This window comes from Xenopus laevis, chromosome 1L (genome assembly GCF_017654675.1).
Source record: "Xenopus laevis strain J_2021 chromosome 1L, Xenopus_laevis_v10.1, whole genome shotgun sequence".
NCBI lineage: Eukaryota > Metazoa > Chordata > Amphibia > Anura > Pipidae > Xenopus > Xenopus laevis.
In genome coordinates this window covers 180,888,590-180,906,834 of record NC_054371.1, presented here as the reverse complement: position 1 = coordinate 180,906,834, position 18,245 = coordinate 180,888,590, and the positions used below count along the sequence as shown (strand labels likewise).

General features: G+C 35.9%; 1 protein-coding gene across 5 annotated transcripts in view; it reads right to left on the bottom strand.

The window, feature by feature from the left end:
• The window catches only part of aifm3.L (apoptosis inducing factor, mitochondria associated 3 L homeolog), a 64,703-nt gene that overhangs the window by 24,042 nt on the left and 22,416 nt on the right, over nt 1-18,245 (bottom strand). For 4 of the 5 annotated variants that reach the window (XM_041565860.1, XM_018227893.2, XM_018228055.2 and 1 more), the window contains 7 exon segments: nt 9,683-9,904; nt 6,408-6,621; nt 5,523-5,632; nt 4,064-4,173; nt 2,788-2,832; nt 1,711-1,807; nt 792-904 (listed from right to left, as the gene is read on the bottom strand). In XM_041565860.1, coding sequence (XP_041421794.1) covers nt 792-904; nt 1,711-1,807; nt 2,788-2,832; nt 4,064-4,173; nt 5,523-5,632; nt 6,408-6,621; nt 9,683-9,713 — 720 coding nt within the window. In that variant the 5' untranslated portion in view covers nt 9,714-9,904. 5 annotated transcript variants of the gene reach the window in all.

Genomic DNA, 18,245 nt, shown 5'->3' with positions numbered 1-18,245 from the left:
CATCAGGATAATCTCAGTTGGTAAATTATAGTTTAGTTGTGCTTTTTTTTGAATTATCTCACTTCAAAACAAGTACATTTTATACCAATAGTGATTCATCACTATAAGTGAATTTATACACCTTTAATAGAGCTAGTCCAATAAAGAACAAAGCTCTAGGGTCTATTTATTAAATGGGAGAAAGGTGCAAAATCACACAATGAATTCCAGCCCCGTAGAAGTTGTGCATGCTTAAACTTCCAGAAAGCAGCACAGAATGCATTTAATAGGGTTTGCAGCACATACACAACACCTAGGCCCTATAGCATGTCTGTCTCTTGTACATAATTTAAGGAAGCAGTGCTAGAGGATGTAATGTGCTCTGGAAACCAGTAATTAATGCCTGCTCAGGAAAGGCATTGATTACATGGAAAATTGTGCTTTACTCCTTGTTGCTCCTCTTCATCAGTGTCAAGCATTTTTAAATGTGCCCTTATAGGCTTAATTAACAGAGGGAATATTTTACTGCTGCTCCACATCGATCATGGTTCCAGATGCAAAGGGACACATTATCATGAATGATGCAACTTTTATAATCATTCTATGAATTTTATTTTAAGTGACCTGCTCCAACAAGAAAGGCCCACATTTCCAGGAGCAACAATGTATTATTTCAAGCTCTGTTCCATTGCGTGGATTATTATTTTCTTTGTTTTCAGAGAAGTCTTGCAACTATCTCAAAATAGTATTGCAGGCAGAGTACACTCATGAAAGATTTATTCCTAAAGTGTATGATAGAGAATGGCACATACCTTGCTTAATTTGGAACGGTCGTACGGTAAGTTTTTCTCTGAAGTGCACATAACGATTCTGTCTGAGAATCCCTCCTGCCTGAGTGTTTCAGCGCACACTAACCCAGCAGGGCCTGCAAAACAGCAAAATTGTCTGCTTAAACTAAATCATTTTACTGAATAATATAGCACACCTGTTCATTTATATTTATGTTTTGTTTATTTTATGCATTTTATACAGTGTCTCTCTTACATCAACCACACTCAGATTAAAGGGATACTGTCATGGGGGAAACATTTTTTTCAAAATGAATCGGTTAGTAGTGCTGCTCCAGCAGAATTCTGCACTGAAATCCATTTCTCGAAAGAGCAAACAGATTTTTTTATATTCAATTTTGAAATCTGACATGGGGCTAGACATATTGTCAGTTTCCCAGCTGCCCCAAGTCATCTGACTTGTGCTCTGATAAACTTCAATCACTCTTTACTGCTGTACTGCAAGTTGGAGTGATATCATCCCCTCCCTTCCCCCCCCCAGCAGCCAAACAAAAGAACAATGGGAAGGTAACCAGATAGCAGCTCCCTAACACAAGATAACAGCTGCCTGGTAGATCTAAGAACAACACTCAATAGTAAAAACCCATGTCCCACTAAGACACATTCAGTTACATTGAGAAGGAAAAACAGCAGCCTGCCAGAAAGCATTTCTCTCCTAAAGTGCAGGCACAAGTCACGTGGCCAGGGGCAGCTGGGAAATTGACAAAATGTCTAGCCCCATGTCAGATTTCAAAATTGAATATAAAAAAATCTGTATTCTCTTTTGAGAAATGGATTTCAGTGCAGAATTCTGCTGGAGCATCACTATTAACTGATTCATTTTGAAAAAAATTTTTTTCCCCATGATAGTATCCCTTTAAAGAAACACACACGGAATCATTACCTGCACCAATGATTAGGATGTTGGTAATTGCTGTACTGTAGTTGCTGAGTGCTATACATTTAGCCATAACCTTTGTCCTCCTCTGTGACAGAAGAGCCTGAAAACATATGCATGATTATGAAAAATGTTATCACCATTTAATAAGAGAATTGTGCACTTAAAAATCACACAGTATTTTGATACACTATGGATTGTAGAATAAACATGAGGTATTTTGTCTCCATGTAGGCATTCACTTCCATACACCAGAATTCAAAATAATCTACCACTTGAACCATCATTTACATATTGCACCTATAATTATAATATGTTTCCAGACGTGGTGCAACAATAAATGCATTTAGGTAGAAAAACAGATAAATATTGTTGGCATATTATGTGCCATTTGTACCTGCCACTTAATTTCAGCACTAGATATTACACCTATAGTAATAAATATTAAAGGGGTGGTTCACTTTTGAGTTAACATTTAGTATGATGTAGAGAGTGATATTCTGAAACAATTTGCAATTGGTTTTCACTTTATATTTTATGTGGTTTTTGAGTTATTTAGCGTTTTATACAGCAGCTCTTCAGTTTGCAATTTCAGCAATCTGGTTGCTAGGGTCCAAATTACCCTAGAACCCATGCACTAATTTGAATAATAGACTATGAATATGAATAGGAGAGGCCTGAATAGAAAGATGAGTAATAAAAAGCTATAACAATATATGTGTAGCCTTACAAAGCATTTGATTTTAAGATGTCAGTGACCCCCATTTGAATGCTGGAAAGAGTTAGAAGAAGACAGTAAATAATTAAAAGACTATAGAAAATAAATAATGAAGACCAATTGGAAAGTTGTTTAGGATTGGCCAATCTATAACATACTGAAAATTAACTTAAAGGTGAACCACCCCTTTGAAGTCTAGAGTTTGCTGTATATGAATTAAGGAATACAATTAGGGCTAACTCTGTAAAGCTTTAAATTTTTTCCAATTTATAAGTAATTTTGAAACAAGGAGGCTTATTCCAATGCACTGTGTGCAACAACAGAAAAAATTAATTCTAGATGCAGTTGTCAAATTATCCACTTACCTGTTTACTTGCCCGAATATACACTCTCTCTTTCTCAATTTTGACCTACATCAGAAACAGAACAGTTTTGTTAGAAATTTGGAAATACAAGGCTCATTTTGAAGCACGTGAAGGTGCAATATCACTCACTGACTCCATTCTTAAAAGGTACTTGTGCCCGTACAAGCTCCTTGCACTTTTGAGTAATCCTCCTCATGCAACAACAAGAGCAACACTATCTATTAATGACCACTTTAAGATCTGCAGCTCTCCCATATAGAAATACATGCATAGGTAAAATTTACTTCTACTGTCTGAAATAAGTAAATGATTGATGAACCTCACCTTTACAAGTTGATGTAAAGCCATACCGTAAATTTAAGAGAATTCTAGAATGCCTAAAAGTAATCTAGGTTTGTATCTAGCTAAATGGTCTGGTTAACTTCACTAGCTCTGCTCACAATGTTCAAGAAATCCAATTGGTCTCCAGTCACTCTGTCTTCCCTGTGCAGAAGGAGCCAATTGGGAGCAAGTATACCTGGCAACTAAGGATGATGGGGCATATTTACTAGTGCGAAATTCTCCTCATCTTACATCGTCAAAGTTCACTTCTAATATTTACTAAAAATCGTAAGTACACTTTTTCAAGAGAAATATGGTCAATTTTCTCCTAGTGTAAATTCTCTGTCAAATCTGCCAGTATATTTTCCCCATACAATTGTAGTGGGGAAAATTCTCTATAAAATTTTCACTACTGCAAAGTAGTTGTATTTTCCTTTTAGTAAATTGTCAGTGTTGAAGGGAATCTTCATTTTTGGTGAATTCACTCCAATATCTCTCCTATATACTTGGTTCTGATTGATTGAGTTACTGGGAGCTTGTATGGGTACAAATACATTTGTGAATCATTTTTGTGACTTAGTGCTTTTCACTTGCATTTGTAAATATGCTTTTGTGAGGTCTTTTGGTTGTAAGAGAGATTTGGGAGAAGCAAGCAGGTTGTTGGAGGCAGAAAGAAATACGGTCTGAGATAACAAGTGGGAATCTGTAGAAATATCTGCATTTATAAATATTTCCATTAGGTAAGCACCAATGGAAAATGCAGTACTATTGAGTTTGGTAACCTTTTAATGACTTCATTAGTTGGCGCACTGTATCATTTTCTTTGCTTCCAGTAATCCTAATAATCTGGTACACACCTAATATTTATCATCATAGATAATGATTATAAGAAAGCTACAGTTCCACAAATTAACGTGCTGTTTGTTGAATAATTTTGCATGAGCCAGCTGAGTACCTGAAATTTCGGCAGACCATCCAATCCTGGGAAATCCTCTATGTCACCCGTTGCGATATTAAAGCATGCTCCATGCCATGGGCAACGCACTCGACCTTTAGAGAGCACACCTGTGTGCACAAAAGCTAATTAGATTGTTGGTATACTAAACTAATTTTGAGTAAATTTGTAGAAAAGTATTTTACCCTACACTATCCTATCTGTAGTGGGGATAAATAATTAGACAGACAAGATAACACATATACCTTAGAACGGTATTGTCCAACATTTCCAGAAACATCAGTAATGACCTTAGTAGCATGCATTGCTGACATGTACATTACATGGAAAGCGATTTGCCTCAATCTTCAATCAACTAGCTAGGAATACTTAATGGGGTTGTTCACCTTTAAATGAACTTTTAGTATGACGTAGAGAGTGATATTCTGAGACAATTTGCAGTTGGTTTTTATTTTTTATAATGTGTGGTTTTTGAGTTATTTAGCTTTTCATTTAGCAATTCTCCAGTTTTTTATTTCATCAATATGGTTGCTAAATTACCCTAGCAACCATACATTGATTTCAATACGAGACTGGAATATGAATAAGAGAGACCTGCATAGAAAGAGAAGCAATAAAAAGTAACAATAACAATACATTTGTACCTTACAGAGCATTTGTTTTTTTAGATAACCCCATTTTTAAAGTTGGAAAGAATCAGAAGAAAAAGGCAAATAATTAAAAAAAAAAAAAAAAATAATGAAGACCAATTCAATAACATACTAAAAGTTAACTTAAAGGTGAACCATCCCTTAAAACTGAATACATTCCAAGTGAAGAAGAAACTAGTAAGGTTGGGTTGAAATAGTTGGTCCATTTTATTTTGTTTGTAAGGCATTAGAATTGCTGTATATCAACCCCATGCATGTCTGAATTTCTTTACTGAATTAGTCAGTTCCCACCACTTTAGGAGAAATCCTATTCATGTATATATTATTCTTTTTGTAAATAAATGTTTCCTTATATTGTCATTGTTTTCCCTCCTATTAATTGTATCCCCTGAGCTGACTGATGACTATAATGTCACCTTTCTAATAGCAATTTTTACTCTCAATCATATAATTAACCCAATCTATGATATGATTGACTTAACCAAGGCAAAGACAACATGAAACAGCCATGAGTCCACATTCTAAAAAGAATATTTCTTTGCTGCTTACAATCAGAGACATAGTTCATACATTATTTATTTTGAATCTATCTTGCATTTAAGAGCTGAATAAGAGGATGGTCATTCAGAGAAAGAAAACGATTCAGGGAAGGAATCAGCTTTCAAGGGTTAAGGCTTTTAGTGAATCGGATTTCTTCTATTGTTATTTGCTTTATCAATTAGAGGCAAGCTATGGTAAGATTGTATTCATGCATTTCCATTTGCTCAATAGATTTGTGATTAGCATGAAGGTCCTACAAAGGTCCAAACCTTTGACTAGTGGTGCACCATAGTGAGGACACTTGTGTCCCATTGCATAGTATTCTCCATTCTGTTTAACCAGCAAAGCTTTGCCACATCCTAGATCAACCTCCCGCATTCTATTGGGAAAAACAAAAAGAAAGAGTCAATATCCCCAGTGTTCTCTAAATGTACAGTGAAAAAAACTGATTTTAATACAGGTATACAAAATAACAATAAAAAACATAACAAAAGTGGAGCCAATGTGATACCTTTATGGGCTAACCAAGATGATAATCACAGCAGCGGTTTAGAAGATGTCAGTTCCTTTTTCAAAGCTGGTTACCCAGTTCTGAAACTAGCTTCAAAAAATAAACTGAAATCTTGCCGTGATTTTCATCAAAGTACTTCCACTAAAGGTATCGCATTTACTCGATATTTGTCATGTTACATGTTATATAATGTAAGTTTTGACCTGGAATAATTGTTAAAAGGAACTAGAAAAGTGACCTTTACTAAAATAAATTAAAATAACTACTTGAGTAATAGTAGGAGCATGCTAAAAAGAAAACTTGGAGAAATCCCCACATCCCTTAAAATGCATAAGTGCTCCACAGTAGTGATGGGCGAATTCGGGAAAAATTTGCGAAACGATTTTGTTTTTGCTACCGGCGTCTCGTTTTTGATGCTGGCGTCCATTTTTTTTTACGCCGGCGTCCGTTTTTTGGACCCCGGCGAAATTTTTTTTGACACCGGTGAATTTTCACTAGTGAATTTTCAAAGCCGTTTTGCGAATTTATTCGCAGGCGGCGAATATCGCAAATTCGCCGTAAATTCATGCCTGGCAAATAAATTCGCCCATCACTACTCCATAAATCCGACCCTCTACATTCTACATGTTATTTAGATACATACTGTCCATTTTCTAGGTCCTTCACATGACACACTGAGGCTTCCACCACATCCTTGGGATTTGTATAGGGATTAAGGACTATTGGTCTCTCCTCGTGGTGATATAGCCGAGTTGTTCCATTTGCTTTGTAGGCAAGAGGGCTGGCTTTCCCATTTGGAGACATCTCTTCTTTTTCTCTTTCTTTCTCAGGCAGGACAACCTCAACTTTTACCTCAACTGCAAAAAAGGACAAGGTTCATTACTTGGTCTGAGCATCAATGAAAAGTAAATAGCTACACACAAGGTAGAACAAAATAGTAGCCATAAAGAAAGCCAGGGCATATTTATAAAGGTGTGTAAAAAATAATACCCACTGCCATCATTGTAACACCATGGTATAATGCAGGGATCCCCAACCTTTACAACCCGTGAACAACATTCATAAGTAAAAGGAGTTGGGGAGCAACACTAACATGAAAAATGTTCCTGGAGTACCAAATAAGGGCTGTGGTTGGTTATTTAGTAGCCCCTATGTGGATTGTCAACCTACATTGAGGCTCTGTTTGGCAGTACACCTGGTTTTAATGCAGTAAAACTTGCCTCCAAGCCTGGAATTCAAAAATAAGCACCTGCTTTGAGGCCACTGGGAGCAACATCCAAGAGGTTGGAGAGCAACATGTTGCTCGCGAGCTACTGGTTGGGGATCACTGGTATAATGAATATAAAATGTGGGTTGAAAAGATCTTGTTTTAAAAGAAGCTTTAAAATATCCTTTTTTTGTACTGCTTTTCACATTAGATATTCCCTTAATGTGTCTTATTGATGTTAATGTGATTCTGTAATTGAGATGCATGGTGTCAATTAGACATAAGTACTACAACAGAGCATTATAGATGCATTATTTTAGAATTTTTTTTTCTTGGTGTCAAATTTTCCATACTTTTATAAGTATCCCCTCCAGTTTGGTAACAGATAATACCTTTCTCATATATGCAGCTCTGATATCAAGATGTATAATGACTTCACTCATTTCTAAAATACCACTTTGGCAAATATAAATATATTGGTGCTATTAGTATTTTTTTCTTTTTTTATTAACTTGTTTTTATTTAAGTTACAACATAGTAATTATTCGTTGCATTTTTACAAATCTTTTCAAAATGTAACAAAGTTGTGTAATTATAACAGCAAATATCAACATTTTAGTAACTGTTCCAACTTGCAGCTCGTATAAAGCATATGGACGTCTAAATATAGATAGGTCCTATGAGGAATTACATTAGATAAGAGGCTAGTAATCTGTTAGTCTGATGACTCCTGGGAGGTGTTCTGAAGTATTTTTAATACAAGAGAGGATAGTGACCAGAGAGGATAATGACCAAACCAAGAGATGGCCTCCAGGGGTTTTCTTATTGAGAACTGGAAGCAAGAGAATGTCAGTATGGCATTGGCCTTGGATGTCTACCAGAGGAATAAAGTCGCTGCACCATTAATGAAAAGTGTTCTGTGGAAGTTACACTGATTCAGATTGCCAAATGACTGTCTCTAAAGATCAATATGAGAGGAGACTAGTACTAAATATGGTATAGGTATAGTCAATACAAAATTACATTCTCCTCTGCATTAACCTTCTCTCTATTTATCTCTCTTCTCTGATATTCTGTATAGTTTCTCCCCTTTAACTTCTGTATTGTCTCTTCTACATCCCTGCACTCTCTTTTCCTCACAATTTCTGTCACTCATCTCATCTCTATAATTCTGCTTTCTCCTTTTCCTCCTCCTCTTCGGTGTCCTTTCCCTCTTTACAAAATACCCAGAGCATCCATCTTTCAACTATGTTCAAGCCTCTGGTACTTGGGTGCTGTACTTTAAAGGGATACTGTCATGGGAAAAGTTAATAGTGCTGCTCCAGCAGAATTCTGCACTGAAATCCATTTTTCAAAAGAGCAAACAGATTTTTTTATATTCAATTTTGAAATCTGACATGGGGCTAGACATTTTGTCAATTTCCCAGCTGCCCCAAGTCATGTGACTTGTGCTCTGATAAACTTCAATCACTCTTTATTGCTGTACTGCAAGTTGGAGTGATATCATCCCCCTCCCTTTTTCCCCCCAGCAGCCAAACAAAAGAACAATGGAAAGGTAACCAGATAGCAGCTCCCTAAAACAAGATAACAGCTGCCTGGTAGATCTAAGAACAACACTCAATAGTAAAAACCCATGTCCCACTGAGACACATTCAGTTACATTGAGAAGGAAAAACAGCAGCCTGCCAGAAAGCATTTCTCTCCTAAAGTGCAGGCACAAGTCACATGACCAGAGGCAGCTGGGAAATTGACAAAATGTCTAGCCCCATGTCAGATTTCAAAATTGAATATAAAATAAATCTGTTTGCTCTTTTGAGAAATGGATTTCAGTTTTGAAAAAAACATGTTTTCGGATGACAGTATCCCTTTAACATAACTGGGTTGGCAAAGTCCCTTGGGGAGATCACTGTTAGGCTTGTAAAAAAAAAGGCTAACATAATGGAATCCAGTTAAGAATTGCTTGTGCAACCAGCCATAATATCCTGCTGGGTTTTCGCTCATGTTTGGTCATTTTGCACTTCTATTTAATTGCTGCAGAAAAAATAACCAATGTTCTGCTTACTAAATACATTTATCTTTTTACTTATTTTTTCACCCTTAGAAATGTTACCATTTTAATCTGACTGAGCTAGAGTAAAACTCATGAATGAAGCATAAACTCAATTAAAATAGTTCATCACTTTTATACAGTATTGAAATAGGAAACATTATATTTTGAGGGTTGTAAAAAAGAGCCTCATAGGATTTGCCTGTGGAAAACCAATTAATGAATATCTTTACAGAATTAACTTTTTCTATGGGACTGCCATGCAGCAAAAAGTTAGCCCAATTAAAATGATTTTTAGTATACTCATTGCTTTGACTCGGCTGCCAAAACAAAGTAGATCTAGAAATACCTCCTAGTCATGTGCAACCAAGAATGATAGGATTTTAAATTATTATTATGGCATGGCCTTGCCTAGTACAGAATATATGTGTCAGAGCTCATTATAGGAGCGTCTGTGTTCTTTGCAGCAGAATTTGCTGTACATGAAAGAAAGCAAAGCATACATTTTCCAGGATTAATTGTAATTTAGAGCACTTTTTAATCCTCTCTGCAAGAGCTAAGAATTAAAATTCCTTCCAGCAGTCACCACAGAGTTTGCATGTCTGAACTTGTTCATTATGTATAGCAGTGAGACATGGCATTTGTGGCAATTCCAGTAACTCACCTGGTTTGGGCTTGGAGAAGCATCCTCCCATGGTGAGTTAAATTCATGAAACTAGGAAATCCAGAACAACCAAAGTTCCCCCAAACATGGATCTCATGGGGGATGCTAAGCCATATTTTAATTGAGCAGAGACTATAAAAGATCATATTGATTGCAGGAAATCTGAGGCATCCACACGAGTGAAAGAGCCACTGTTGTCATTGTGCAAGCTTTCTTTATACCCTATATAGACAGAACCCACAAGCAACCAATTAATAAATGATTAGAATTAGATTACCCAAGATCTAGCAGTGCATAAAGGCATCAATCAATACAACATTATAATGATTCAGGTGGCTGCTGTGTTGAAATGGCCAAAGCATGATTTTTGAAGCCGTCCTCTGTACCTATGATGTCAATTAAATAACAAATTATTCCACATACAGATTGGGTGAGCGATAGATGTAATTGTGATTTTCAGATGTACCATAGCCATATACTGTTCAGCCAAATGTTACCCACAATTTTCCCATTCATTTTTTTGTAAGCGATAATATTTTCAGCTTGGGGGCAAAACAAGTTGTATATTTTGTATGTGGAACAAAATTTTTGTGCCCTCCACAATTATTTGTTGTCACTGGGTCATAACTCAGACACCTAAAGAAGAGCATACACACAATGGGGTAGATTCACTAATGGGCAAATTTTCGCCAGCATCAACTTCGCACAATTACCCTCAGTTTGCCAAGCGCAAATGCACTACGACTAGGCCAATTCACTTATATGAAGAGATTTGTCATGGACGCCAAACGCTGGTGATTTTTTGCTAGCGTTACTTCGGCAGTGCGAGCATTTCCTAGCAAAGATGCGCTAGCGTTCACTTGTGCCTAGCGAAAATTTTCTAGTGATCTTGCGCTTAGATCAATTTGCATAGGGTGGGTAATATAAAGTTTTACGGAGGTCTTTATTATAAATGTTGGTGCAAATGCTTGAAGTTACCACTTTTTATTACAAATGTCCAGGGAACCTTAATAAAGACAAGAGAGTTAAAATAATGCCCTACACATGAGATCACTGTAAAATGATTGTTCCATATGCTATGAAATGTCTGGAGATAACCGGTTATCCAAAAAAGGTTTGTTAGGACTTTAGCAGCCAATCACGCTTAAAAAAAGGAAAAGTCGCCATCGTTTTTTGAACTTGAATGCATTTTTTCGGCACACAGGATATGATGTAAGTGACAGAAGATTGAGGAAGATCTAGCTTCTTTTAAACACTTCACCTGGTCTGAGGTGGCGAAGTCAAATCTGGCAAAAGAGGTAACGTTCAGTAAAATCCACACTTTACTGAATTTGCGGAGTAACAGCCTTTCGACAGAGTGAAAAGTCGCATGGCAATAGAGTGCGAAAGAACGCTAGGGATGGTCTCTTTCACTAGCGAATTGACGCCTGCGCCTGTTAGTGAATGGGTGATGTCCCTGCAGATGGTAACGCTGGCGAATTAGCCACTTGGTCCTTTAGTGAATCTACCCCAATGTTTGAACATTTATAACTCAAACCTTTGGTTGCAAACTACTTACTGTAAGTAGCTTGCCCTGTAAATGTTAACTTGTTTGCTCATTGTTTACAAATTCTAATATTTGGTATTTATAAAAAAAAACTTGAATGTCAAACTTTGGCATCTAAAACCTCGCAAGTTCATGTATAAGTCATTGGGAGTTGTCCTAGGCAAAATGTTTTTTGACATGTTTTTTCTTTCAAGATTTTCACTTTTTTTAAGTTTATAAACTCATTTTCCAAAATTGTATTCATTCGAGTTTTTTTACATTCTGATTTTTAAATAAATAAGCGAACATTCAAGTTTTTTTTTTTTAATTATGAGTTTATTCAAAGTAGAAAAAAAGCTCTAATACTTCACAAATTTTTGATCAATAAGCCCATTAATATTTGATTATGACACAGTTAATGTGGAAATCTTACATACAAACTGTGAATTTGATTGAGCACTGTGTACAAGATTTTGTTTGTTCTTTTACACAGATTGTTAGCAGTAGTGTTTTCACTTTTATAATGTAGACTTTTAAATTTTTTCACTTTTATAATTGGATTCATATTTAAACATGAATATTCAAATTAGTAATTGCAAATTCAGAGGTGTATGCAATGTGGGGCTAATTGAAAATGTAGTCCCAAATGAGACTGGGTGGATTTTGGAAAGTCTAACATTTTAAACAGTGTTTGGATAACCTGATCCTAGTTCCCCACTGAATTGCGGAAAGTGTGTTAGTGATATTTGGCTTGTTTGGCAGAAATAGGAACTTGTCAGTGGGAATGTGTGAATGTGTCATTGACATCATATCAGCAACAAATATCATATCATAATTCAAATGCAAAAACATGCCAAACTCTTTGGAACTATTAGAACTTTCACCACACACTGAGGGACATTTCAATGATTATGTCAAGGCATAGAAAGCTTTAAAATATAATCAATGTTTTCTATTGGTATTCTGTTTGTATTTAAAACATTTTTATTCATGTTTTGATCTGAGACATGGGCATGTCTTTATTCCCAGGTGTATAGAGATCCAGGTGCCATGATTTCTACCAGTTTAGTGCAAAGAGCTTGTGTATTTGAAGTCTATACAAGCATGGGATCTGTTATCCGAAAACCCATTATCCAGAAAGCTCCAAAAGGCCATCTCCCATAGAATCCATTTTATCTAAATAATCCAAATTTTTCAAAAGGATTTCCTTTTTCTCTGTAATAATAAAACAGTACCTTGTACTTGATCCAAACTAAGAAATAATTAATCCTTATTGAAAGCAAAACCAGCCTATTGGGTTTAACTAATGTTTACACGATTTTCTAGTAGACTTATGAAGATCAAAATTACAAAAAGATCCATTATCTGAAAAACCCCAGTTCCCAAGCATTCTGGATAACAGGTTCCATACCTGCACTTCATTAATTTCATTTCCATCATTTTTATTTTTTTTTTGAAATCTCTGTTTATTGAGTTTTTCACACCAAGTTTGTGCATAGAAAAATAATAAGAAAAATAAAAAAAATTGGAAAAAAAAGGGGGGGGAGAATGAAGGAACGGGTAGGAGGTAAATTATAATAAAACATTCTTTACAAACATTGCCGGCATATTAACAATTGTAAATACAAGCTTATTCAATTAAACTGCTAACAATTGTTCACAGGTATCAATATATCAATAAACAGTAGATCAATAATCTCGGAGCTGTGTTCTAATTAAAACAGAGAGAAAAGGATTTTGTGAACTTCTAGGGGGATGATTGTTTGTAGTAATCTGACTCTTTGAATGCGAGCCAACTATACCATTTTGTACTATAGCGAAGGTTTTGGTCTGCTGCAAAAAGGGATAGTTGTTCAAATTTGTATATTTCTTCTATCTTGCTATACCATTCTTGCAATGTAGGAGTAGAGGTCTGTTTCCATTTCAGTGGGATCAGCATCTTTGCTGCGTTTAGTAAGAGAGTCAATAGTTCAATAGTCAATGTAAAATTATTAAGTGATTTGTCCATATGGAACAATAACACATAAGCCGGGTCATCTGGTATATTGAAATGTAAAATATGGTTCATTGTCTGTCTAATGGTATTCCAAAATGGTATGATAAGTGGGCAAGACAAAAATATGTGAAACAGCGTTCCTTTGTCTATTCCACATCTCCAACATCTATCACTTGTATGTTTGAAGATGTGTTTAAAGGGATCCTGTCATGGGAAAACATGTTTTTTTCAAAACACATCAGTTAATAATGCTACTCCAGCAGAATTCTGCACTGAAATCCATTTCTCAAAAGAGCAAACAGATTTATTTATATTCAATTTTGAAATCTGACATGGGGCTAGACATTTTGTCAATTTCCCAGCTGCCCCTGGTCATGTGACTTGTGCCTGCACTTTAGGAGAGAAATGCTTTCTGCCAGGCTGCTGTTTTTCCTTCTCAATGTAATTGAAGGAGTCTCACTGGGACATGGGTTTTTACTATTGAGTAAAACCAAGCAGCTGTTATATTGTGTTAGGGAGCTGTTATCTGGTTACCATCCCATTGTTCTTTTGTTTGGCTGTTGGGGGGGAGGAGGTACAGCAGTAAAGAGTGATTGAAGTTTATCAGAGCACAAGTCACATGACTTGGGGCAACTGGGAAATTGACAATATGTCTAGCCCCGTGTCAGATTTCAAAATTGAATATAAAAAAATCTGTTTGCTCTTTTGAGAAATGGATTTCAGTGCAGAATTCTGCTGGAGCAGCACTATTAATTGATTCATTTTGAAAAAAAAAAAAAATTTTCCCATGACAGTATCCCTTTAAGTCTAGAAGGAGTTAGGTACCATCTGGAGGCTATTTTGTAGTTGGTTTCCTGTAGCCTCAGCGTCTGGAACTCTTAAACAATTTGTGCATAAAATTGGTGAATTGCTCTTCCTGAAATTGAATACCTAAATCTGTAGACCAATGTTCTAGATAGGCTGGTATTACGAATAGGTGTGGTTGGCGTAATATTTTATACACTTGTGAAATTACATGTCTAGGGGCGGACTCAGTGGAGCAAAGGGTCATTTCATTTCCATCTTACTGCAATTTGTTCTGTAAAGAAACGGTCATAAACCTGACTTGCTCATACATGAGTCTTCATATGTAGATTTAACATAAGACAGTCTTACAATACTCTTCTTATACTCTTTTAAACAAATATGCAATATAACAACATTTTACAAAATATGTATGTTTAAAAGACACTGGCAAGACATGTTGTAATTAAAGCACCCATTGTTTTCTTGTAACAATATTAGATAAAACAAAAGAGCCTGTAGCTTATATATATAAAAAAGACTTTTACAAAACTCCAGTATAGATAAGCTGCTACTGAGCATTGTTTCACAATAGCCTAAAATTGTGTAGCAACAAATAAAGGAAATGTGAATTTTAGAAATGATGGGCAAGGGAGAACATTCTCAGTCTCCAGAAATACAATGGCAAGAAACTAGGAAATCAACATGCATTGTTAAAGTAGGCTACACATCATCCCCTTTCCCCTGGGGCTTATGTACTATGAACTAGTGGAGGAGAGTATTAAGATACTTGGCTGTTGGCCTGCAAGTTTAAACAATTAAAAAATAATCCTTTTATTCCTGCGTGTTCCAGAGTATTTTAGAAAACTGGCCATGTGTGTCAATATCCATTTTAATAACTACATTGTTTTTGCATACTAATCCTCTTAGATTCTCCATAGCTACACAGTAGTTCTGAACATTCTTGGTGGATATACTTATGAACCAAGAGTCTGCTCTGTTCTTATGGACAGCTGAAATATTTCCACTCAGATTAGATTAGGTTGGTAAAACTAGTACTGACCAGATGATTAAAATATCATACAAAGAAGGATGATAAATAATAAACATGCTTTTTTTCATTGCAGTTCAGTTGCAGACCAGTGGAAATTGCCAGATATTTTCCCATGAGAATAAAATACCAATATGCATTAAAAATTTAATTTTTTTTACCAGTGCAGAAGGTATCACAGTGTGAGATACACCAATATGAGAATTAAATAATAATATGCATTAACAATGTCCTTTTTTACCAATGCAAACATTGGGGTATAACAGTGTGAGATTTGTCTGCACCACTGTGATATGCCTAGTGTAAAATGGGGCTGCAGTAAAGCTAACCAAGTACATTTTACAGGTATGAGATCCATTATCCAGAAACCCATTATATAGAAACCAGTTATCCAGAAAGCTCAGAATTAAAGGGTGGCCATCTCTAACAGAATCCATTACAATCAAATAACTAAAATTTTTAAAAATGATTTCCTTTTTCTCTGTAATAATAAAACAGTATCTTGCAATTTTTATTGGAAGCAAAACAATCCTATTGGGTTTATTAAAATGTAAATTATGTTTAAGTAAAGTTAAGGTATGGAGATCCAGATTACAGAAACATCCCTTATCCTGAATAATAGGGTCCTGATCATTCTGAATAACAGGCCCCATACCTGTATAAGGCACTAAGCTTACCTGTGACATGGTATGCTATGGTCAGGTTGGTCCCCAAATGTTCTATAGCTATATCATTTTTCCACAGAGGGTAAATTCCAAAAGGTGCACTCAGATAGAGCTATTTTCAAAGCTGAGCTGATCTGATACATGAGCACCAAGAAGCAGTAGATAGGTGAATGAAAAAAAGTCTGCTGACATCTTGCAGCATGTAGAAGATTTGTATTCATGATGTATAAAAATACTAATGAATTGAAGAGCATATTCTGAATTTTAAACTTTTCTGCTCAGTAATGTATGCGATTGCTATAATTAGACATTGGGTTAGTAAAGTGATGCAATTTTAATATTTATGCTGAGAGTAGCTGTATGGAGGAGCAGCATATTCCCTAATGTGTATCAAGGGCTTACACGTGAAGTCTGATCAATTTCATCACCAATTTCTTGTGGGTTCAAGTGCAACTAAAATTGCACAGAAATATATTTCATTATTTTCTTTTTGGGTGTTCACAATAAAGATTGCATCAAAAGCTAAGAAACAGCCGTTTTAACCCTCACCGTTGGTCTTAGAGAAGTTTTATTAACATCATTAGGGCCATATATACAAAGCTGTGTAAAATGTTTGATGCCTATGTATCAGTGGTATCAAATAAATGATACATTGTAATGCTTATGTGTAAATTAATGGCTTGCCACATGATCACATGAGTGATCCAATAGAAAGCGCAAGTTGCAGTAGTTAGAAGAGCAATGGCACAAGATGAGTATCCAAACAAGATGAAAATATTTAGCAATTAAGAAGGTCTAATAATGACCCTCAACACTAGTGATGATTGAATTTTTTCGCCACCCATGGATTCGCTGTAAAATTCCGCATTTTGGCATCTGCAAATTTTTTCGCAAAACTGTGGCAAAAATTCACATCAGAAAAATTTGCTGCGGCAAAAAAGTCGCCAATACAAAAAAGTTGCCATAAGAAAAAATACCCATTAACTTCAATGCTGTTTTGCTCAGTGCAGATTTGATCATCACTACTCAACACACATAACCGCTTCCCTACACCCCACCACTACTTAACTAGATATCTCAACCTCCCGTCTCTTGAATTGCATACTTCGATATTCTAAGTAGAATTCAAAGGATTTTTAACATCCTACAATCTGACGATTATACTTCGTCTTCTAAAAACTTAGCCAAATGTTGGCTTTGTGTTCTATAGCAATTTGGCAGGTTTAAGGTGGTTAAGTGTTGAATTCAAAGTTTTTTTTAAAGAGAAAGTACTTTGATTATCGAATGGTCGAATAATCAAAGTAGTTTCACTTCAAATCAAAGTCGAATTTAGGCCTATTTGATGGTAGAAGTACCCAAAAATTCGAAGTTTTTAACTTCAAATATTTACTTTGAATTCAATTCGACCCCTGAGTACCAACTACCAAGTGTTGTCATGGATGTAACTTTGGTGTCACACTGCCAGTAAAAGCTGGACCTTCTGAAATAATTTCAGTATATTCAGAAAATTTCTCTCAACTAGCCAGTACTTGTGTATTTCAAATTAAAAAGCGATTGTTAAAAAAGGTTTTTGCCAAGTGAGTCAAGTTTGGCCAAGACTCTTCATCCACATCCTTACAGCTTCAGGTGGATAAGCAAGGGGACATATTCTTCAAATGCACTCTCAATAGTAAAATGTTTGGCAGCAACAAATTATGTATTGTATTATGTAAAGAATTATTCACACTGACCACAGCAATAAAATATTACGGAAGGCCATTCTAGTGTCAAGCCAACTGTCTCCTTAAAGGAGTAGGAAAGGTTAAAACTAAGTAAGCCTTATCAGAAAGGTCCACCTAAATATACCAGTAAACCCTCCACGTAGTGCTGCTCTGAGTCCTCTTTCAAAAGAAACACAGCATTTATTTCCTTCTATTGTGTTCACATGGGCTTCTGTATCAGACTACCTGCCTTCTGCTTAAACCTCCTTGCCCCAGGCGTGAGCATGCTCAGTTTGCACCTCTCCCCCTCCCTTCTCTGCTGTAATCTGAGCCCAGAGCTATAAGTGAGCAGGGAGAGACTCAGGCAGGAAGTGGTGTCACACCAAGTTAATACTGTAGCTTCTATCCTAAACAAACAGAGAGGGTCGTAATAAAAAGTTATTTACTTTTTACAAACAACTCCCTTCCTTTTACCTTTTTGTGGTGTTTTGAGTAAGATTATGTCTAAAAAATATATATAGAGTTGGTAATGACCAGCACTCTCTTGAATTCAATTTAAAACAAAAAACTCTTTATTTCACATACCATTAGGACCTTTATCAATGTGGACCAAAATGTTGGTATGTGGTGAGTCTTAAATTGAATACAAGAGAGTGCTGGTCCTTACAAATAGGGATGTAGCGAACGTCGGAAAAAAAGTTCGCGAACATATTCGCGAACTTGCGCAAAAATGCGAGCGGTTCGCGAACGGTTCGCGAACCCCATAGACTTCAATGGGAAGGCGAACTTTAACATCTAGAAAAGACATTTCTGGCCAGAAAAATGATTTTAAAGTTGTTTAAA